This window comes from Lissotriton helveticus, chromosome 1_1 (genome assembly GCF_964261635.1).
Source record: "Lissotriton helveticus chromosome 1_1, aLisHel1.1, whole genome shotgun sequence".
Lineage (NCBI taxonomy): Eukaryota > Metazoa > Chordata > Amphibia > Caudata > Salamandridae > Lissotriton > Lissotriton helveticus.
In genome coordinates, this window is record NC_136057.1 from 1,992,642,123 (window position 1) to 1,992,667,416 (window position 25,294).

The following is a 25,294-nucleotide window of genomic DNA, read 5'->3' on the forward strand; positions in this document are numbered from 1 at the left end:
GCTATATGCAAATCGGTCTTGACCCTGTGCCTCATGGGAACAGTCCAGCCCGAACTGCCAAGCCATGTCTTTCCTGGGCCGGAAACAAGCATACTGGGACCGGTTTCGGGCTAACAGCCCTGTTCAGCCAGGCTAGCTTGAATCCAGTGGCAAAGTGAGTAAGGGAACCACGTCTAGGCATACCCTGCCAACTTAGGGCGAACAAAGCAAACATAAGGAGATGATGGACGGAGTGCTGAAACTTTTCAAACACTCACACTCAGTCACAGATCTGGGTTGAATCTATCATCATTCTTTGGCTCACTTTGCTACCCCAGTTTAGACACAGCTATATGCAAATCAGTCTAGACCCTGTGCCTCATGAGATCAGTCCAGCCCGAGCTGCCAAGCCATGTCTTCCCTGGAACGGAAACAAGCATCTTGGGACCAGTTTTCTGGCTAACAGCCCTCTTCAGCCATGCTAGCTTGAATCCAGTGGCAAAATAAGCAAGGGACCCACGTCTGGGCATACCCTGCCAACTTAGGGTGAACAAAGCAAACACAAGGAGATGATGGACGGAGTGCTGAAACTTTTCAAACACCCACCCCCAGTCACAGATCTGGGTTGAATCCATCATCATTCTTTAGCTCACTTTGCCACCCTAGTTCAGACACAGTTATATGCAAATTAGTCTGGGGTGGTTTGGTGAGCAAATAAATGATGGATAATCCACATTTTGTAAAGCGCACAATCACCCGTTAGGGTCTCTAGGCGCTGGGGGCCGTCGGGAAGATTAAGCAAGCTATTGCCCAGAGTCACATGGTGCTGGGCTAATCTGCCGCTGGAGCCGGGGATCGAACCGTGATCCCCAGAAGCCGGAGTCAGTCGCCCTGGCCGCGGCGCCACACCTCTAACCCAGATTTCTTGACTGGGGGTGAATGTTATGATTTGTTCTGCATTCCGTCCATCAATTGTCTGTCTGTTGCTTCCTCGCCCTAAGTGTGCCGGGTATGCCCAGATGTCAGTCCCGGGCTCACTGTGCCACTGGATTCAAGATATCCTGGGTGAAGAGGGGTGAGACTCCGAAACCGGTCCTAGGATGCTTGTTTCCGGTCCAGGGAGGACCCGCTTAGCAGATCGGGTTGCACTGTTCCCATGAGGCACAGGGTCAAGACTGATTTGCATATGGCCAGGTCTAAACTGGGGTGGCATGGTGAGCAAAATAATGATGGATTTAACCCAGATCTCTTGACTGGGGGTGAATGTTTTGATTTGTTCTGCATTCCGTCTATCAATTGTGTGTCTTTTGCCCCAGATTACAAGGACCTGTAAATCTGAGGCCGTGCCAAAAAATAACGCCAGTGAATTGCAGGCGTTAGATTGGAGCAACAAGGAGAAATATTTAAATTTCTCCTTGTTTTTGCTCTTTCTATGTGTGCTGCATTCTGCAGCACACATAGAAAGCACATAGAGCAAGGGTGCCCTGCAAAGCGAGCACCCTTGCTCTATGGTGCAAGGCTGTTTGTGTTGGAACTAGGCAGCTTTTTCTAGTGCCAGCACAACGGAAAACACAGGTATGCACCGTATTCTTGTAAATACAGCACATCCCTGGATTTTTAAGTGATGCAGCTTGGTGCTGCAAAATTGCGTACAGCGCGGCACTGCGCCATTTCCTTGTAAATAGCCTCGAGAATGTTACCAACAGATTGACTTTCTAAGCATTCATCATTGTGGGAAAGAAAATAATTACAGAAACTTTAGTTTATTTCTCTATTTTTGCCTCTATAAAGAGAGGTATTTTTATATCTTGAAAGAGCTCGAGGCCAGCCTCAAACCTGTGGTATTTGCCAATGCTTGCATTTATATAACAGGTATTATGACAACATTCAATGAGTTTTGTCGGGTTCAGCCAGAAGAAGTTATGTAATAGAGTCAACAATCGATCGATTGATTGAGTCACCAATCAAGTGGGTTAAACTTGTATTGCCTTTTTTGATGGCCCACCTAGGTGAGCAATAAATATCGCATCAGATTCAAATAGATGAATCATATTTTAGAATACCTCTTTTTATTGAGTCCATAGTTTTCCAATATGGAAGCCTTGGCTATTGACATACTTGATATTTGGGCTCACATAGTCTATTTATCGTGCAGAAATAGCATATCTGATGGCGTCATTTTCTTACTTCAGGGTGAAAGGCTTTGTACATTTGGGACAAGACTATATATATATTTTTCACAAACAAGCCTGAACAAAACATTTCATTGATTGATGGGTACATATAAGGCATTTGTAAAAATCAGTGGGTGCAAAACCGTTTACATCTCTGTGTTACTTGCAGCAGCAGGCCGGCACAAATGTCGTTTTTCCACAGGGCAGTTTATGCCAATGGTGCAGTAAAGTTGCACTGCTGTAATGCAATGGTGCATACTGTGGCATAGGAGTCCTCTGCATGTAAAACAAGCCCAAACATCTACGATCGAAACTGAATGAGTACTAATATTGCCCAAATAGCAGCTGTTTCGAAACGCATATTACATGGAATTGTTGGCATATCCCTGAATTATTTTCTATAACTCTGCAATGATGTCATTCCCATGGGTTACTGGTTTCAAACAATGGGAGACCAAGAAAACAAGTTCCTGGCTCTGATTTCCCTCTCAGCTGCACGTCAGCCACATTAATAAGTCTGCTTTGTTCAACCGCCTTTCTCCCAACATAAGGAAAACAAATCTTGAAATGTATCTCTGCAGTCACGTCTTCGGTGTGAGCCGAACAGTTGTAACCCCCTCAGGATTACCTGCAAAGCGTGTGTGTTTTAGGCAGCAAGCAGTCCTTCAAAAATATCTAAACAAATAAAACGATTTTATATAGACAGTTTCAAAATATCCAGGATATAAAACGTTGTATCTCTTCTCTACTGGCCTGCAATAGATCTCTCAGTTTACATGAACTTCGTTATATTTAAATTACTATTGTTTTGTCTTTTCATGATAATTTTTATAGGAATTTGAAAGACTGTTTTATTTAATAATTCTTATATTTTATTCCAACCTGCACTGGTTGTTTTCTGCCAGGGCTTTTTCCTACATGCATTCTTCTGCACAACAATAATAGAAGACTCGATCTTCTGATTGCGAATCATAAAAACAATAGAGACTTGAGCAGCTCTGCTGAAGACCTGTGTTTTTCCCAATATTCAATTTTAATTTCCTTTTTTTCCGAACTACCTCTAGTCTGTCCATGTCCTTCTGAAAAGTTGACCTCTATGAAATGAACGAAGTACATGAGAACTCAGGAGGTGTCCTCGCAGCAGTGCAGTGCTGCAAGACAAATTTCAGAGCTGCGTTAAACGGAGGACATAAAATAGTCCAGCAACAGTCGCCTGACGATGAAGATGTATCCAATGCTTGCGCCAAATGAGGCTATACTGCGTGATGCGCTGCCTCATGCTTAGATGGAAAGTCGAGCCAGCAGTTTCCCACCTTAAATTTGTTCTAAAAAAACACCCTCCCTTACAAATTTGTAGATGTAGGCAAGCACACAGGGGGCAGACATGTAAGACGTGCTTTAGCATGAAGCACCCGTTACACATACATATTATGTGATGCCCAATTTAGTCAGTCTGGCTTTGCGTCAAAACCTATGGTTGTTACCCTACCCCACCTTAGATATGCCCCTCTTGCATATACTAAGAAGGGATTAGTGCAAAGAGTTTTGGGTGCAGCATGACGGTTAACCTAAGGTACGAAATAGTTTTCACACCCGAAAGTTGATTGTTGCTGGTCTTTACACTGCTTTGCACTGTATTGCGTTTCTCTGTATCACACGAGCACTCGTGCAGTTCTATAGTAAATATGGGCTTTCGTTTGCCTATTGAGATTTAAATCTTTCCTCCTGCCTCTAGCTTTCAGACTGTGATTCAGTCATTTGTGATCTCCAGGTTAGATGGGATACATTTGCATTCACAGGGTTTTCCTGCTTCCTCACTGTTTCGCCTTACAGATGTTTTTCACTGTGTGGCTATCATGGTTTCTGGGTCTCATGAATTTGAACACGTTGCTCCCATTTATTATTACATTTTTGGGCACTCTCCAGGGTTCATATTTCTTTCAAACTATACTGCATCACATTCAAAGCTAGCTCGTGACCTAAATTACCCTCAGGACTTGAACAATTAGTTCAAGATCTGCCCCTTCTGATGGGTTCAGACCTGCTAGAAGTCAAAGTATTCCTAGATTCCATGGGGCTAACCTGCTCTCTCATCTTAGCTCCAGGTTTAGGGAACACCTGTTTCCATCATGTCTCGGAAAAACGCTGTCTCTCGCTCTCTCCTTGTGATGTTCTGAAAAGAATTGAATATTTATTTCTGTAAGTTGTTTTTTCCAACTGATGAGTAGGATTTTGTTTCATTTTTGTTTGCTTCTTGTTTTTAGAAAATGATGCTTTCCCATCTTCTATTCCCTAGAAACTTTGATTTTTACTATTTATTTATTTCTTTGTCATTGTATGTATTTGTTTAATATTAATTCTCTTTCTTGTAATGTTTAATATAATGAGTTTACTGGAATTTTATCTTAATTTAAACAAATATCAAATCAGTAGAACCAGCCGCGGTTTCAGTGGGGCAGAGAGGCGGGGCGGGGGAGGGGCAGGGTGGGGGTTGCTAAAAACTGGAGTATGGATAATTGAAGGTAAGTAAACAATTTAAATAATAAAACGAATTTCGTAGTGCGCCCTGCATCGCAAAATGCGATGCAGTGTGTGCTACGAAATTCGTTTTATTTATTAAATTGTTTACATACCTTCAATTATCCATTCTCCGGTTTTTAGCACCCCCCACCCTGTCCCTCCCTCGCCCCGCCTCTCCGCCCCACCATAACTCCCTCCACAGGCCGTGGCTGAGAACCAGAGAAATAGAATTACAAAGATGTAGGTAAGTATAGCACCTAAAGCCCAATGTGGCACTTGTGGTTATCTGCTTGTGCTAGACCGGATAAAATTCACAAGCTCAGGCCGACCTTGATGGAGTGCAAGCCTGATAAAGGGACCAGGAAGAGTGTCGCTGATGATTATCACTGTAGCTCACATGTCTTACATATCTGACTCCTATGTGTTTGCCTACATATGGAAATTTGTAAGGGCGGGTGTACTTTGAGTACAAATCCTAGGTTAGAAACTGCTGGCTCAGCTTTACATCCAAGCATGAGGGACAGTATCACGCAACAGCATAATTTGGCGCAAGCAATGGAGATATTATCATTGTAAGGCGAATGTTGTTGAATCTGTTGCTAAACTATTTTGTGTCCTTTACGGGTCTGGCATTGTGTAGGTGCGCCGTGGCAGCACGAAGAACAGGTCAAGTGTTACAAACACTCTAGGTTCGAGGAGACGGTTCTTTGTCCTTCAAGCAGCAAGGCAGGCCTCAAATAACAGGGCATTCCTCTGAAGAACAAGACAGGCTTCAAACGGCAGGGCAGCCCTCTGGTTGTAGTAGTTCAGTCTTTGAAGAAACAAAGAAGACCCTCAAGCAGCAGGGCAGTCCTCTGAAGTGCAAGGCAGTTCTTCCGAAGTCTTCCACGGGTCCAGGAGCATACTGAAGAGTTCCTCTGAGAGCCCAATATTCATACCTGGCACCAGTCTTTGAAGTCGGGTAAACATCTAAGCTACCCGCTCATCTGGTTCTGGAAATGTCCTTCCTTTCCCTACCCAGGCTCCAAGTGGTCTAGGATGACAATAGGCTGCTGTCAAGTTCCTTTGTGATTGTGCTGGAGACAGCCCTTTGAAATGTAAGTGGGACAGGGAACAACTCTGCCCCACCAATCATGGCAGGATGGCCATCATTCCTAGCAACACTTAGCCCCCCCCTTTATCTCACTATCTGGGAGGAATACACAAAGGCAAACTGCCACATGTTCACATGACCCAGGACACAGACTACAGGCACCAAATGGTTAGAACTAGAAAATGTCATCTTTCTCAAAGTGGCACTGTCAAAATTGTGACTTAAAATCCAACTTTAACATTAAAGAGGAATTACATTTAAATTCATTTGAGACCAAACAATATATGACTACCTATTTCCAATCAAAAGTTAGCACTTATTAAATGTAATTAGGTAGGTAGCCCGATGTTTTCCTATGGGAGAGGTAGGCCTAACAGGACATGTAAAAGTTAAGAACACATGTTCTACCTTTTAAAAACCTGCACCCTGCCCTTCGGGCTGTTTGGGGCCTACCGTAGGGATGAAACATGTGTACTAAAAAGGGAGGTTTAGTCCAGGTAAAGATGTTATTTGCCATGTCGAATTAGCTGTTTAAAAGTGCACACAGGGTGCAATTGCAGGCCTAATACATCTTGTAAAGGGCTATGGAAGTGAGTGGCACAATAAGTGCTGCTGGTACACTAGCAGCATTTAAGGCCCTGGGTACATATATTACCACTTTACCTTGGACTTATAAGCATTTAAATGTTGCAATTAGGTGTAGGCCAATTCTAACATTAAGGAGTGAGCACACGCACTGTAGCACTGGTTGGCAGTGCTAAAGTGCAGAATCTAAAAGCCAACAAAACACATTCCAACATACTAGAGGGAAGAAGGAAAAAGGTTTGGGGGAAGACCCCACAAAAGACTGTTTGGTCCAATAGTGTTTATTAATATTTTGAGGATGATGTAGTCCCCTTAGTGTGGGTTATGCATTCCTGCACACACACACACACACACACACACACACACACAAAACACACACACACACACATTTGTACAACAAATGCACTAACTGGGATTGCAAACTGCAACCTGCAAGTTACTTAAGATAACAACAGCTGACAACTTTCTTTACTATCTCAGTGGGCCTGAGGTTTCTAACCTACAGGTGGCTCCGTTCCCATGTTGTCCTCAATTTTATAAATCTTGGACTGATTTCAAGAGCTTCAAGATTGTTGTTTACTTTGCAGAACATAGTCCTCTATCTTTTTATCACTCCGTTCATCCCACCCAGCCCTGAACTACATAATACACATCACTATTCTACCCTCCCACAATACCAGAATATACAATGCTTTACTGGTGCTAGCTGGCACTTTGGCCTGGCTGCATCTCTCCTCCCTTATTGCTAACCTTTCCATTCCATCACAAAAGTCTGCAGACAGGACTGGACTGTTGTTGAAGTGAACAGTAGCTGTCACTCCCATAGTCAATTCAGCTATTGTAGTTAGAATCACCTAGCGCACACCACCAATGTGCAACAAAGGCTTGCAATCTGCAGAGAATTCTGGACTCAGCCCAGTGGCAAATCCCAGAATTTTTATAGAGTACATTCTCACATGCTGTGCTTCAATTCTCGTGTCTTGTGCACCCATGTCCCTATTCTCAGTTCAACATGTGCAGTCCTAAGGGGAAACAGCACAGATGTATTTTTTCTTGTCCTTAGTGCTTCATAGTAAAGCTTTAAGGCCTCTGTCTTGACATCAGATAAGTGTTACATTCTTTTCCTGTGCTTAGCATAGGGAACCCCTCTTGAGGGAGTGACAGCAATTATTGAAGATGGTTTGCAGGCCTCTGTTTCCTTTGGGCATCATGTCCCCCCTCCCACATTTTTAGGGATTCTGGGATCCATTCCTGACGCTCACAGCTGTAGTCATTGCCACTGGTTGCAAATTCTCCTGAGGCATGGGAGACCTCAGTGCTGAAGAGAACCAGAGACAAAGCTCTGAGGCAGAGGTGTAGAGCAAGGGAGGCAGGGCATCAGCTGACACACATATTGAGAGGGTACACCCTGGGTGGTGCTAAACTGAGTACTGACTCACTCTGACTGGAAACAACTAGCTTGCAGGAATATGCAGGATCCACGCTGCAGAACCAGGCACCAGGATGTTGAAGGCAGAGTGGAGGCAAGTAACGGCCATTCCAACAATCTTCTATGGTGTTCATCTGTGATGTTGGAGCTGCAGTGAAAAAAAACACTTACAATGTGGTGAATTGACCCATAACCATGCTTTTATCACAATTAAATCACAGCTCCACTGGACTTATAAGTTAGCCTACACTTCATAGGCAAAACTTCATACTTCATGAGTGACAGTTCCAACAATCAAGGGGTGTAATGGGCTCATCAACAAACTAATGTCCCTTACACCAACCAATGGCTGAGGGGCTCTGTCCTGTGGCCCCTCTATATGAGAATTGTTGATAAAATCGCTGTGAGGCTGCTAAGGCATACATTAAGAAGATGGAAAAGTAAGTGATGTTCAGAGCTAGGTTTGCAGCTGAATAAAACAAGTACTGACAAAGGGATGTATGACATTACAACGCATGCTTTTACATCGCATGCCTTTACAACGCGGTTTTTACAACGCAAACCTTTACAACGCATAGCGCTTTGGGGTGCTGGATAGTGAATAGTTTAATTTACTATTCCAACTCTAGTCCCCGTGGACACTAGGGAAGGTGTTGGAGAGTAAATTAAACGTATTCCCTATCCTAGAGCGCCCCCCAGCGCAATGCGTTGTAATGGTTTGCGTTGTAAAAGTTGCGTCGTAAAGGCACTGCGTGGTAAAAGTTGCGTTGTAAAGGATGTTTCCCCTGACAAAGCCATTAAGCCTTGGTTTTATGTGCTAATGCATGCTGTATAAGGATTTTAAAGACAGATAAAAACAAATGGTGGATGTCATTGATGATGCATTGCCTTTCATATAATCCTGTATTTGTATCTTTGTCAAATAAAAGTCAGATGGCAAGGGAGCATTTATTATAGTCCCTATTTAGTTTCTATGACCTAAAAAGAAAGTAAATACTTTAGCGAAAGATCTTTTGCCACCCACATTTCGTTTTACATAGAAATGCAATGGCGCCTTCATTATAGCCCACCTTTCATTTCTATAAAACCAAACAACACTGCCACGTTCAGCACCACTTATGAGAAACTGCTGGGAGGGGACAGCGGGTGGGTGGTAAAGGGCAGTGTACAGGGAATGGAGGTAGTGGGATACAAGAGAGTGGCAGGAAGTAGGATAAAGAACACATGAGGCGAAGTACTGCATTATTGGAAGGAGATATGAGATGGTGACTGGTGGGGGGAACAAGCAGCATACATGTAAAGTAAGGAGGTGCAGAAGGAATGTAAATGTACAAAGAGGTGGTAGGTGGGGGAATCAGAAAAACAGACACAGAGGCCTATGGTTTTGAAGTAGTCCCACATGCAGGTTAATATAAACACTGCTTGGAGTTGGAGAGATACACCCTAAGAGCCAATAGAATGGGTAGGCGAAAAAATACTCCTCTGGGCTGAGCCAAGCTGTCATTGAGAACGTCTTGAGCTAATTGGTAAACGAGGCTGGTCAAAAAAAGAATGGTTGAATGGAGCATACTGAAAGCTCACTCTAAGGGCCATATTTATGAAAAAGCCCTCTGTTGCAGGTTACACTATCCACAAACTGATGGTAATCAATAAACATGTAAATAGACCAATGAATCAAACACATTCTGGTATTAAATAAATACGTACTGCCCAATTGAGTGACGGGGTAAATGTTTTATTGGCAACATTCTCCTGCCTAAGCCCCATTTGATGCTGACAATAACTGTGTTACTAACCAGCTGCTGTAATGAAAACAGTGGAAGTACCTGTTGTATTTAGTAAAGCCGATTCTAGAATGTGCTCAACTGACCAGTTTGCCACAGAGTTTCCTAAAACTGAACAGTTTAGTACAACAAATGTTGGATTTTGGATAATGTGTTCACTGGGTACATGTTGTCATCATCATTTCATTGAATATCCATTTTTATTGTTAGAAAAAGGCCCTCAGAGAAAAATGGCTCTTGGATGGAGTCAGTGCGCTGTCGCCAAGGGAACAGGAAGAAATGCAAAGACAGAATCAAGAGGACCTGCAACTCTCAAACCTCCTATCAAGAAACATTGCCAGGTACCTCAGTGCATGCCACCATAGGGCTATGTCAATTTTGCAACCTTCTGAACTTAGGCATGTAAAGTTACCACAATTAACAGTATTAGACATCTGCTTTTTAGGTGCCTGAACAATTCGTATAACTGCATGAACACATTTAATTGTATTGTAGCCACTGAGATATAACATTGCACTCCTGTTTGACTATCTATGCAGAACCTAAGGTGGTCTTAAAGGAATCCTGGCTCGCTACTTCTCCAAAAGCTTGTGAGGTATAATTTCCCCTAGAATTGCTTTTACACATTTGGTTTTATAAATACAAATATTGATTGATCAGTGAGGCTCATTAAGAGTTCCTTTAACACTTCTGAATTCTGGGCACCACATTGTGGCATAATTGACCTCTAAACAGGTAGAAAAACTAGTTTGTACTCATTGTATGATACTAGGATTGCCTCGACCACTCAGAATCTTAAAATGTTGGCACTAAACTTCTGTTAGCAGTTGTAAAACTCAAGGTTAACTACTTCGCTGCGGCCGGAATTCCCCCGCGGTGCAGAGGAATTCCACGCATGCACGGTTTGGACAGCCCCCAGCCGTCCTCCGCACACACCCACCGTGACATCAGGCGGCCGGGGGCTGAGCGAGCCACGGAAGATGTTAAGACAATTTGTCCATATAATTAGTCCATATAACATATAAACAAACTTATATGGCACAATCATCAAAAAAGGCATTCGTTTCAAACAAGATTTACCATAAATCACCACAGAGGCAGAGATGCATAGCTTGTTGCGCAAGAATAAAAACAAGACGTTTTCACCCAAGGAACAACACTTATAGTCTTTCAGTAGTCATCTTAGAGGTTTCCTTTGTTCATTTGAAAAGAGCTGGACAAAGGAGTAGAAAATGGGCTAGCTCATCAGATGCTTTATAACTGCAGTCACATATTAATTGTCCCAATAAAGGCAACTATAGCTACTCAACTTTAAAAAGCTGCACTAACTGCCACATCTACATCAGCATTATTCTTTTATGTTCCCTACGGCAAGGAGTGAACAATATATTCTTGGAAGGTTCCAATCTCCATTTCATCACATACAGACCCATTAAAGATTTCTACCTAGAATTTCAGATTTTATTAGCATCAACCAACATCTGAGCTGATGTTTCCTTTAAAGCCCTCTTCCCTAAATTCTGCATACCGAATGTGCTGGGACGCCTCCGGGCAGCTAATATGCGCTTTATAAAATTCATTTTCATTTCATTTCATTTCAATGTACCTTCTTATTAACATTAGCGGGACCAAATCATTTTTAGCTTATTACTAAAATGCATTTCATTCACAGAGTCCAGAGCTTTTCAGATTTCGTTCAGTCACAAGACAGCCTAGGGTTACCGTGGGAGCTTCAATGTTTACTATTCCCATAATATAACATGTACCTACATTTTGAGCAATACTGTGATTCCAACAAAGTCCCAATTTCAGTCGCTAATGCTTCAAAAAGAACATGGATTTGCCCAAAAAGTACCTTCTTAAGCATTTTCACATCAATACCTTCAAAAGATGTTTTTGATTCTATAAGTAGCACGGGGCTTCCAATCTAAAACGATAGGGTTAATCTTTTGCAGGAAAATATTTATGGCAGGCTTTAAAATTAGTGCACCATATAAGCAAGTTAATCCACATCAAACTTTTGTTGTTGTCATTACATCTTAAATTATCATTGTTTCGTGCTTTTATTTCTATTTAAATGAAGGTTCAACTATAATCTCCAAGTATTTATAACTTTAAACGTTGACAAGAGTATCATTTCCAAGTTTTCAAGCAAAGTGCAGAACCTTTGTCCTAAATGGAAAAACCTGCATTTTCGCAACACGTATAACTAATCTGACCACAGTGCCTTCCACGAGGCCTGGTCACCCCCCCTGCTGCCACTCGCCTTCCTGTCTGCCTGCCTGCCGCCAGAGCGACCCAGCCGCCGCTGAGCCGCCCGTGATCGCCGATCGCCGATTCCCGCCGCTGCCTCCCTGCGGCCCCGCCCACCTCCATCCCATTGGCCGCCCCGCTCCCGCCTCCCAGCTGACCCGCCCTCCCGGCTACAGATTTAAGGAGGACGCTGCCGGTGCTTCTGGAGTGACCACAGTGCCTTCCACGAGGCCTGGTCACCCCCCCTGCTGCCACTCGCCTTCCTGTCTGTCTGCCTGCCGCCAGAGCGACCCAGCCGCCGCTGAGCCGCCCGTGATCGCCGATCGCCGATTCCCGCCGCTGCCTCCCTGCGGCCCCGCCCACCTCCATCCCATTGGCCGCCCCGCTCCCGCCTGCCAGCTGACCCGCCCTCCCGGCTACAGATTTATGTCACCCCCCGAGCGACCGCGCAGCGGACGCACGCAGCGGGAGCACCGATTGAGCACCAAAGGTGCGCCAAAGGTAAGCCCGTCTGCGCCCGTCCGCGCCTGGACTGCGCCCAGTGCCAGGACCCCTGGCCCTCACCGACGGAAGCCGACCCGACGGACCTACAACGCCACCGAACTCAACGCACTCAACACCGGCCGAATCCCGGGCTGCTACCGAGCCACCCCGAGACGAACCCATGAACCCTTCAGCTGCCACGCCTGCAAGTTCACCTGCATCCGGACCAACCCCGCACCAACACCCGCCAAGCCTAACACCAGCAGCAACCACCTGAAGTGCATCCTCCTCAACACCCGCTCCGTCCACAGACACGCCATCGAACTCTGGAACCTCCTCGACACCACAGACCCAGACGTCGCCTTCCTCACGGAAACCTGGATGAACGACTCCTCAGCGCCCGACATCGCCATCGCCATCCCAGAGGGCTACAAAATCATCCGGAGGGACCGCATCAACAACACAGGAGGAGGCATCGCCATCATCTACAGGGACACCATCCGCATCAAGACCAACACCGACGACACCCTGACAACCGCCGAACACCTGCACTTCCAGATCCACATCAACCCCAGGACCACCCTCAGAGGCACCCTCATCTACCGGCCCCCGGGACCACGCACACAATTCAGCGAGGACATCGCCGACTTCATCAGCCCGCATGCCCTCCCCTCCGCTGACTACATCCTCCTGGGGGACATCAACTTCCACCTGGAGAACAACAACGACCGCAACACCATCACCCTGCTGGACAACCTCGCCAACCTCGGTCTCAAGCAGCTGGTGTCCACTCCCACCCACCTCGCCGGACACACACTCGACGCCGTCTTCTCATCCAGCAAAGACATCACCTTCAACCACGCCACCGGACTCCACTGGACGGACCACAGCTGCGTCCACTTCACCTTCAAAAGAACGACGATCCACCACCACCAGCAACAGGTTGCGCGAAGAAGCTGGAACAAGATCACAGCCGACCAGCTCGCCGCTTCCCTGAGCCAGCACCCTCCCGCCAGCTCAGCGAACCCCAGCCAGGCCGCCGACAACCTCACAAAGTGGATCACCAACTGCGCGGACGAACTCGCCCCACTGAGGACCCCGCCCAGCAGACCCGGCAGCAAGAAGGCCCCATGGTTCACCGACGAACTCAAGAGCTCCAAGAAGAACTGCAGAGCCCTCGAGAAAGCCTGGAGAAGGGGACCAACACCGGACAACATGACCACCCTCAAGCTTGCCACCCGGAAGCACCACCAACTGATCCGCGCCACCAAGAAAACTGCATTCAAGGACCGGCTGGACATCAACGCACACAACTGCAAGGAACTCTTCAACATCGTGAAAGAGCTCTCCAGCCCCAACGCCGGAAACAACGACATCACCCCGTCGCAAGACCTCTGAAACTCCCTCGCCTCCTACTTCCACAACAAGATCGCGGACATACACAACAGCTTCAGCACTCAACCGACGCACGCCACGACCGAACCACCGCCCCCCACCACCACCCTCCGCGCCTGGACTCCGATCTGCACCGAAGACACCGTGCGCATGATGAACTCCATCCACTCCGGATCCCCATCCGACCCCTGCCCTCACCACGTCTTCAACAAGGCCGACGCTGTCATCGCACCCCACCTGCGGGACATCATCAACACATCCTTCGACACCGCCACCTTCCCGGAGAGCTGGAAGCACGCCGAACTCAGCGCCCTACTCAAGAAACCTACAGCGGACCCCACCGAACTCAAGAATTACCGCCCCATCTCGCTCCTCCCGTTTCCAGCCAAAGTCATCGAGAAGACCGTCAACAAACAGCTGACCGCCTTCCTCGAGACGAATGGATCCCTCGACCCCTCACAGTCTGGCTTCCGTGCCAACCACAGCACCGAGACCGCCCTCATCGCCGCCACCGATGACATCCGAACCCTGATGGACAACGGAGAAACAGCGCCCTCATCCTCCTAGACCTCTCCGCGGCATTCGACACTGTCTGCCATCGCACCCTAGTGCAGCGCCTCAGCAACGTCGGAATCCAGGAGAAGGCACTGGAATGGATCATCTCCTTCCTCGACGGAAGAACACAGAGAGTCCGTCTACCACCGTACAAGTCAGAGGCCACCGAAGTCATCTGCGGCGTCCCTCAAGGATCCTCGCTGAGCCCCACCCTCTTCAACGTCTACATGAGCCCCCTCGCGGCCATCGCACGCCAACACAACCTCAACATCATCTCCTACGCCGACGACACCCAGCTGATCCTCTCCCTGACCAACGACCCCGCCGCCGCCAGAGCTGACCTCCACGAAGGGATGAAAGAAGTAGCCGAGTGGATGACGACCAGCCGCCTGAAACTGAACTCAGACAAGACGGAAGTCCTCATCCTGGGCTCCTCGCCCTCCGCCTGGGACGACTCCTGGTGGCCCCCCGCCCTGGGCACCGCACCCAAACCGACAGACCACGCACGCAACCTGGGCTTCATCCTGGACTCCTCCCTCTCCATGACCAGACAAGTCAACGCCGTCTCCGCATCCTGCTTTAACATCCTGCGCATGCTACGGAAGATCTTCCGGTGGATCCCCACCGAGGCCAGGAAGACGGTCACCAAGGCCCTCGTCACCAGCCGACTGGACTACGGCAACGCCCTCTACGCCGGAACCACCGCCAAGCTCCAGAAGAGACTCCAGCGGATCCAGAACGCCTCAGCCAGACTGATCCTCGACATCCCCCGACGCAGCCACATCTCAGGACATCTGAGAGACCTGCACTGGCTCCCCGTCAACAAGAGAATCACCTTCCGTCTCCTCACCCACGCACACAAAGCCCTACACGACCAAGGCCCGAGCTACCTCAACAACCGCCTCAACCTCTACGCCCCCAAACGCCACCTCCGATCGACCAACCACGCCCTCGCCGCCGTCCCCAGCATCCGAAGAGCGACAACAGGAGGAAGGTCCTTCTCCTACCTGGCCGCCAAGACCTGGAACTCCCTCCCTCCCGACCTGCGCCTGACCCAAGACCCCCTCTCCTTCAGGAAGAAGCTCAAGACCTGGCTGTTCGAGCAGTAGCAGCGCCCCCCCCCCCCCAAGCGCCTTGAGACCCTCCGGGTAAGTAGTGCGCTCTACAAATGTCTTTGATTGATTGATCTGTTAAAAATACAATCCACATCCTGTGACCCTAATTGAGTCCGAAGCCCCACACTAGAGCAAATTAGTTATGTAAATGTTCTTCCTATAGTAGTTTATTCCCTGGGCATCCGTTGGCCTTTGGTGGATATTCTTTACTAAGCCTAATGATAGCTGGTAGATTTGCCAAAAATAAAGCAAAAATCCGGGGTGCTGAGAAAAAGCCTTGCATCAAGCCATGTTTTATGCCATGGGTACTCACAAACATTTGCCCAGGGGCAACAAAGTACAGTCTATGGAGTGTCCGAGGGCCGCACTGATGCCACCAGGGTCGTGGTAAGGAGTCTGGGTGGGTCAGGTATTGTGTAAGGGGGTCGAAACAAAAAGGTAAATAAACGGGCAAGCATGTATTTTTCAGGTTAATAAATGTGTGCCTGTTTATTTAACACTTGTTTTCTGAATATTAATGTTCAGCAACTAAATGGTAGCTTGTGATGCTGTTAACCAAGGGGGCTGCAGGAAAAGGTCAAGAGGGCCGCAAGCGCCCTCGGGCCGTACTTTGAGTATCACTGTTTTATGCCAATATGCTGTCATAAACTTCCATTAGTGCTAATTAATAACATGCACCTTTTTGATGATTAACGCCCCATCTAATACTTGAATCCTCCTTATTAAAAAAATAATAGGTAAATTCTTTCCACACAGTCTTCAAATATCAGGGGAGAATATATTTTGCCTGAACAATAAACAAAGAAAATAAACAAGAACCAGATGGATCCTTCTTTTCTCATCAGGGCTTTAAAACTGGTTTAATTATGGAGCCTCTCCAAGTTGAGGGAATTTCCACCATAAAGGTAATTATTTTAAAAAGTGGAAACAGAATCTGAATATATACCAACAAAACATTTTGTAATTATAAAATTCGAAATTCCATCCGGGCCTGGTGCTCTACACTGACTTATAGTTTTAATAAGTTCAAAAAGCTTTTCTATAGTAAACCTTTTAACTATCCTGATAGTTATAACAACCTGTTTGATATGCCATTTGAGCTTATTTTCTTCAAGATACAGATCCATTAGGTAATTCTGCTGTTGCTGTTCAATAATTTCTACTTAAGTTTTCAATTACCTCATCATCAATCCATGGGCTACCAATTTCCAAACGCCAACACAACTATTCTCTTTGAGTACAGCTTAGATATTTGCTCATGCCTTAAGAGAAGGCTCCTTAATGGATATTAAGTAGATATTTATACTCCTGTTGAGCATTTTTGTAGAGCAGTGACAATGAATGTTCTACTGACTTAAGGTATTTTTTTAAGAGGCTTCCTAAACATTGTCTAGCTACTTTATAATCTTTATCAAACCATGTTTTCCTTATACTTTCCACAAAAACTGAGACGTTGTTTTAGCTAGAATTAGAAACATCAATGATTCCTAATATGCAACAGTCTCAACTCCTAATTAAATGTCTCATTTTCTACCAGTTTTTCATATCCCATTCAATACAGAAGCTCCTTGATATTTAGTACACTTTTTAAAGTTTTTTTATCCACAGCTTTCTCTACCAAAATGTTTCATACCCGTCATTTTTACTAGTATTTCAAGACTTGAAAATCTTTAAAAATGTCAAAATAAAATTGATTGTTGACTATAACATAGTCTGTACGTATATATGCATACCCCTAGTGCATGTTTGTAGAGGGGCATGATCTTGTTGAAAGCAGCCGTTGAACACTATTTACCCCATTGTTTTCAGCCATTACCCATTCCAAACAGTTTGTGTAGTTTGCTCACTTTGTGTTAAAACTGCCCCAAGTAGAATTGCTGAATCTTGATTTTCAGCTCTGATCCCTTGAATCACTTGCTTAATAGCATCAAAATCACATTTAATATCACATTTAAAACGGTTATGTTTAAAGTTGACCTTAAAGATAATCATATTGGTATTCAAATATTTTGATGGTAGAGTTATCCTAATACCTAGGTCATTCCAAACTGTAAATTTGATTATAATTCATTCACATTGGAAATATTGTTTAACCAATATAGGCAGTACTTCAGAGGGTGCGCCATTTTATACAGGCACAGCTGTAATTGTGAACATGTCAAAAATATTAAGTTGCAATTGACCAATCAACAAAGTATCCTGCAAATAATATTTGAAACTTTACTTAATAAAGCTAAATATGCTTCTGTTTTCATCCATCTTATAAAGCCAAATTTATCCCAGGCGACAGTTGGCTGCCATTTTGGTCCATCCTCACAAGAGTATTATTATCATTTTGATATGGGTGGTGCTCCCTCATTAGCTCTAGGAAATCACCCATGTAATGTTTTTGTTCTACTTCTCTGACCTATACAATCTTCCTTCCCCTCATTATATGCATGAACTTTATGGATAGCAATTCAGATTCTGTTGTTAACACTCTTAAATGGCATAGCAGGGCGATGTTCTTTTCATGTGTGAAGAGTTAATTAATTCCGCGTTGTTATATTAATTATTTTGCATATCACCAGCCTTAGCCTGTGTGCACACGGAAAACCTGTATGTATTTTTAGTCCGACTGCCTTTCTACTAATCACTGTTGTTTTCCTGCAAGCTATGCTCACTGATAGTGTGAAGCAGGCAGGACCGGTTGGACCTTATGTCTGCCTCTGCTGAGATAGATTAGGAGGTGGGTGCTAATAGATTTATTACTTAGATGCTGTTAGACTGTGACTGCTGTAAGTTGCCTTTTCAAGCACTGAGTGCCTTTAGTTTCAAACCATCAATCTGCTTTTGGTGGTTGTTATCAGAACTTCACATCTTCAGGCAAGGGCATCACTATTATCAACTATAATAATATTCAGTCTACCCCAGAAAGATGAAGGGCTGAGTCCTCCATGGTGTGATTTGTACTTGGACACACATATGTCAGCAGTTAGTACAGCTAAACCAATCATTACACATGATTCAAAGGTCAATACTGTTCATGGCCTGACTGGAGACTATACTGCAGGAGCCACAACTAAAATGTTGGCGTGGTTTCTTCAGTGCATCCACTCCTTCTCTGAAAGCATCCCCTACCTTGAGTCCACTGGGAGAATTTCAGTGCCAGGTTCGAGCCGATGTGTGGAACATTTACGCTGCACAGGTAAGTAAATGTGGGCAAATTTAACCAGGCATTTGTAAGCAAGCCAAATGATTTTGAATCAAAGTCAAGGTCAGACAGGTGGCTGATAGACGCTCTTAAAGGTTGGAGGGATTAAATCCTTTTTTTCGAGCCTTTATTCTAACAGCTGCATTCTGAAGACTGGATGGGGTTAGGTTGATATTCTACAACATCAACAAGCAGTGCATCTAATTTAGACAATAACTAGTGTTATTGACTAGCATGAAAGTTGGTTTGCTAGAATCTTGCTGAATAATGGATTACTAAATGTTTCAATTCTCTTTCCATGTTACCTTGCTTCCTCTCAAAAAACATAACTGCATAGGCAAGTCATAATTCATTTACCAAAACCCACATCCCTACTATGCGTGCCTTGCTTAGAATAGGCTACTCACATTGCACACACATGTTTGCTGTGCAGCTATTATTATAGCTCCTAGAAATACAACTTCCTGTCAGCAAATGTGCAGGGTGAACTGTGAGCTATGCCTTCCCTGCCCTCAGAAGACTTTAGTTGGTAATGGTGTCTGCGCCCCCTCCCCCAGGGTCAGGTATGAGCCAGCGATGTATACAGTAGCTCTGCAGGGATTAGTGGATTATCACTGACTGGGTAAATAGGATGAAGGCACAGGGTCCATGTTTACACTGCATTATGCTTATGAATTGTTAGCATGTATTTAAAGGAATCAAAAGCTACTCAAGGCTCCCCTTTTCCGCAAGCTCTTGCATTGTTTCAACAGTTCCCTTTAGTTTATTTTTTTGGGTCACATTTAAACCCATATAATATTGCTTATAAATGTCTTGTAGTTCATCCTGACTCTAATGTTGTTTTCTGTCTGATAGCATGCAATTTAGTGGTAGCTTTCTTTTTTAGAGGCAGTGGTTTCTCGCTAAGAGCCTCATTCTTTTGCATCAATGAGTTAAAAAAGCGCTCTATTAAATATGTTCATTAAAAAAGATGGTCATCCAAGAGGGAAAGCATTTGAGAAGGCAATTGGTAATAAAAAGATCAAGAATGTTTAGATATTCTACTACCTTTGCACACTACTTTCATCAAATGCCTACATGGGATTACCAAATCAAAAGAGGCATAATACGGCGATAAAAATACACCGAGGGAGCACAAGGGAGAGAGCAAAGGTAGACACATAAGACATGAAATCAAAGGTGAGAGTGGCAATGGAAGAGGCTGGGAATTATCAATGAAGAAAATAATTCAGATCACAGGGATATGACACTGCTGATCACATTTATTACACTTCGGTTAGGCTTATATCCCAGGAGACATGAATTTGGTCAGCAATTCGACAGTGAAACAGACTGACAATAGAAAAGAGCAGCCATTAAGACTAACAACGAGAGAGAGCACTGTGTGAGAATGAAAGAAGCACGCCATTGTGCAATATTCTCCCCAAAATAATCTGCAACAAGCCCGCCTAATGGAGGCCATGCATTTCTCTGGTTTTAAATGAAGTTGAAAAGTTGGCATGTATGTGCTTAACTACTCTCCTGAGAGCTAGCATTTCGCTACTCAGAATGCATTTGCTTCTAACATTAATAATTTAATGTATGAGTTTATAATAACAGCATCAGATATTTGTGTGTAATGACTACCTCCCCAACCTGATCTATGCCATGTGATACTGTAAAAAAACTATCCACACAGCGCAACCAGAAATTCTAAAGGGCAGAAGCTACAATGTTAGTTCTCAAAACTGTTCAGATATATCCACATATATGTGTAAAGGAAGATACAAATTCAGCAGTAGGTGCAACCGTACTACTGCAGCTGTAGGAGCTAAAATGGTTGTTCGAGGTGGCATAGGGCCCTTGAACACCAGTTACACCCTGGGGCCCTTTGGTTATTTGGAGTGTTACACCCTGGGGCCCTTTGGCTATTTGGAGTGTAACAGTCATCTAAACCTGAGAACTGTCCAGAAATGCATTTCCTACAGTAAAACATTTTCTTAAGGTTGAACTGTTAACACAACTAACAAATGGTTTGTAGGTAGAAGAAATTAGGGGTGGGCGGAATGTTTCGTTCCACCTGCGAAAATGGTGGAAATTTGGTCTCTCCACGTTACTATTTAACGCAGAGTCTGGCTGAATTCCGATAGTCCCCGCAAGGTGGAATTTTTCTCCCGCTAGGCTCCAGAAAATGCAAGCTGGGAGCCCCTTTGCATGATTTTCTAATGCGGCTGGTCACAGTCAGAGGGCTGCCATCCGAGTGAGTAGATTTCCTAACACTCAAATAGACTTACTACTCAAACTGCAGCAAAATCAACTTGAATGGCTGCGCATATTATTTTCCGCCCTTTGGCAGAACTCCACAGGATCTTGCTGAGTTTTTAAGTAACTCCATGGAATTCCACAGAGCGAAACTCTGCGAGTTCTGTCCACCCCTAGAAAAAATATGCAATTTCTGGATTCAGTATTGGTGTACATGAGGGTATGTAAGAGCAGATAGGTAAATCGAGGAAAGACGATTTCATCAGGAAAAGTGGCAGCAGAATCTTGTAGAACTGAAGTTATCCCAGTGCAAGTGTACATAATGAATGCAATCCTGTCTTTTAAGTTTGGCTAGAGACAGGTTTAGCCAAATATTAGGACTGATAAAACAATAGACAGAGTGAGGAACAAACTCACATCAGGCATATGATGTTTTAAATGTCATGTATGTGTAGATCATCCCCCTTTTACAGCCTTTGGATGTTGGAATTAAAAAACAATTATGGAATATTTCATTTTCAAAAGGATCATTTTCAATGCACTCTTGTGTTGTCCGACATCCCAGGTGAGACACTGGGTAATAATTTCAAGTGTGGTCGCCACCTTCTTGATTCTCCGCAAGCATTAATATTCTATCTACCAGCAGCGGTCCATGCAGGTAAGTGCGGTGGGGAGGTGAGTCGGGGTTAGGCAGTGGGGGAAGTCAACAAATTACAGAATAGGTATTATTTATTTATTTAATATTCCCTATTTCGTCATCCGTCGGTTTCCCCCCTCCTGCTCTGCCCGCATCTCCGCGTTTACTGGCATGGACCGCCACTGGTATCTACAGTGGCAAACTGGAGAAATGCAATTACCTTAAAATCTACTGCTTCATGCCTTGTTTTCATACACCCATCTAGTGACTGCAGTCTCCATGTGCTCTGAAGCCACTACCAGCTGTATGACATTCTTTACAAACAAATCAAAGAAATTAATAAATACATTGAAGTTGTTTACATATATATGCAGAAGTGCACCAATGGCTATCTTTTTTTCAGGCTATCTAGGAACAAATAAATGTATCAAGAATTGGCAAGGTCAAGGGGTTTTTGGTTAATTTGCTCACATATGCAGTGTTAAAACATTAGAATGAAATATGCAGGAGAGAGCAGCATCAGACAGTGGGATACAGTGGTAAAAGTAGCCACTCGGGCAGTTTGATGCAAGCACTCAACTGGAGGCAGGATACACTCAAACATCCAATAGCATTAGATGAGAGAATGCTCCACTGTGAATGCCAAATACTTGATTCACAAAGCCTCAAGAGATTGGCTGAAAGATGCTGGTTGAAAAATTCCAGTGTTTGAAATGCCTGGAATCAAAGTCCACTTTATGTATTCTGTAAGCATTAGGTTTGTTTGTAACTTGCAATGTGTAAGAGACTGGAGTATTAGTTGAGGGGTTTGAGAACCTACCTCAAATAATCACAATCCATGTCAGGATGAACCATAAATATCACTAAATAAACCCATTCTTAAGCCTCTGGTAGCTTCGTACAAAAGCAGTCAGCCTTATCTACAGCAATGTGTAAATATGTATGAAGTATTCATAGAGTAATAAATCGGAACACAAGACAAATCCCAAAATAATTGAGAAGAACAGAGTAACTTTTAATAAATAAAATGACATCAAAACAAAAATCTAATAAGTAGAACCAGAGTTATGAGGTTCAAAATATCTCTGAAAAACATTAAGTGCCAACAGTGGTCATTTGGTTGCGCCTAACCGGGTCAAAGTCAAAAGTTAACACTGATCGCGGTGGACTTTGGGTAAGATACAGGGACCAGGTTCATCCCAATGATTAGTTTTACCTTCTTAATTTGTCTCTGGAATAGAAGTAAAAAATCCTCAGCAGGGCAAGGCGCAGACTGTGGCTGGAGAGGATTCCTTGTTGTCGGATAGCCATTGGACAAGGTCTTGGTGAAGCTGTTGACTTTTGGTGGGAAAGTCGGGAGAGGATGTAGCCTTACGGCTAGAGCAGTCGACTTCGAAGCTGGGGAACCAGGTTCAAGTCTCTGCAACATTGCTCAACATCCTGTGATTCTGGGAAAATCACTTAATCACCCTGTGCCTAACAAAAATGAATCTGTCCTGGTGTAACGAAACTGGTGCTACGTAAAGTGCTCTGATACCCGATATCTATGGGACTCGTTTGCGCTATATAAAACTCTAAATAGAATTTTTTTTAAAAAGCTTAAAGTGGGAGAAATTTGAATTTCATACCCAAAGAAGGTCCCTCTCTGACCACATACTTTTTGTGCATTTGCCCAGTGAGTACTTCTTCCTTTGGACGTAGTCATTTTTTTTTTCTTGGATTCATCCAGCGGGGCAAAGCTGCAGGCTGTAGCTAAAGGCGATTCCACAATAGTCATTATTTTTTAGCTTTCAATTCATCCAGTGGGTAAAGCTGCAAGCTGTAGCTAAAGGCGATTCCACGAGTCTGGACACCTTCTCCACAAAGTCCCGCTGGATCAGATTTGCTCCTGTAGAGAACAACGTAGCTGGAGCAACCTGGATCTTTGACCTTCGGGCAATAAACCTTCATCAGACCAGCTTGACTGTTTGTTCTAGTCTTCCATTGGTTCTCAGAGCAAAAAGATTCCAAGTCCCAGGTTTCAGGAAATTTTAGGACCTGTACGCATCGACACCAGTCAATGGTCCAGGACCTTGGGGACAGCCCTTGGGGCTCAAGACTCACTCAGTAGAGGGCAGCAGCTGGGTTCTGGGTAGGTTCAGTAGGAACTGGTCAGCTGGGAATGCAGGAAAAGACTCTTTGGAGCTTGTTATGTCCCTGCAGCCCAGACAGGAAGTCAGCCTTATGACTCTTGGAGTCCACTTCTTTGTCAAGAAGGAGAGCAGGTCCAGTCACAGAAATCAGGTCCAGTCCTCTTCTGTACTTGCATAGGTCCAGAAGTGATCTGAAAAGGTACTTGGGATGCCACATTTATGCCCACTGTCAGTCTGTCAGTCAATGTCGATATAGGTGTATAAGTATATTTGATAGTGTTCTATTGATCATTGACAGCATGTATGAGTGAATCTATAGGTAAGTGATTAGATGTGTGTATAAATCTAGGAATCACTGAGTGGGTTTTTAGAAACTTGTATTGGTGTGTCAATGGATTCAAATAGGGTACTCTGTATTTTACAGTGAGTGATGAAAGGTTATACTAGTGTATGATGAGGTGTATCTGATTGTCACGTGGATGATGTCTTCAGTGATGTCATTTGAGATGTCATCAGTGATGTCACTGACCATGTCATGAATGATGTAATATGTGACATCATCAGCAGTGGATTGCGGGCGCGCGAGATATAGTGAGTACAACTAACTATATCAGAAGAATTTCAATGGTTTTGTACGAGTGAAATGTCCAGCTAACTATAACACCCCTAAAACCTATGTTTTTTTTTGTGAAATTCAAAGGTTTTTTAAATGCTAATTTCTAACTATAACATATCTGAAACCTATTTTTTTCAGTGAATTTAAAGGTTTTGTAAATGACAACTTTTAAATGTATTAACTGTTATATTTATTTTCTTGATAATTTACTACAGTTTTTTAAACTATTTCTTTTTAGACATTTTTTTTTTAATTTTACGTTATAATTACATTATACATTACTTTACAAAATATACTTTCTCAGAATGAATTACTTTAGTTTAAATACTTTGCAAATAAGCAATAGACTTTTAAGTACAATAGTTACAGTTGTTGCAATGGGCAACTCAATTTCAAACACAATGCAACATTTAGCTCAATGTGAATTTCTAGTTAAATGCAATTAGTTACTTTATGGATTACTTTTCTAACCACAGGACTGGATCCTAGATTCAGTCCTGGGACATCTCCTGTAACCCGTTGAGTAAAAGCGTTTTGCTTACAGTAGTGACTTTTAAGGAATATTATTGTATTTTAAAAGTTGACACTTAGAAACTTTTTCACATAGAATCACCAATGTTATCCTATCGGAGGAAATTCACATAGCAGGTAAGTAGTGTTATCGTTACTTTTTCTTACTCAGTGGTGGATTACCAGATAAGTAGTGTTATCATTACTTTTTCTTACTCAGTGGTGGATCCTGGATCCAGCACTGGTGCATCTCCTGTAAACAGTTGAAAGAATGCGTTTAAGTCATACAGGCGATTTTTAGGAATATTTTTAGTTTGTGAAAATAGACACTTAGAAACTTTTCTGGTGAAAACCAGACAATGGATTCCTATGGAAGGAAATACAAGTTACTAGTAAGTATGGTTAGAATTACTTTTCAGGGTCAGTGCTGAGCTAAAAGATGCAGCATTGTGTTCTCTCCTGATAGCAGGTGAGTAAATCGGAATTTGTTGTTCGGATGATTTTAGGTGAATATTTAAAAGTTCCAAAACTCCACACTTAGAAGAATTTCCAAGTGAAACCAGTCAATGTTAGACTATGGAAGGAAATTCAGGTTACTGG

General features: G+C 43.9%; 1 protein-coding gene across 1 annotated transcript in view; it reads left to right on the forward strand.

Annotated features, from left to right (window-relative positions):
* Window positions 1-25,294, forward strand: part of PALMD (palmdelphin) — a 185,464-nt gene that overhangs the window by 93,753 nt on the left and 66,417 nt on the right. The window contains exon 3 of the mRNA XM_078644283.1: window positions 9,775-9,905. Coding sequence (XP_078500409.1) covers window positions 9,775-9,905 — 131 coding nt within the window. The remainder of the gene's footprint in view (window positions 1-9,774; window positions 9,906-25,294) is intronic.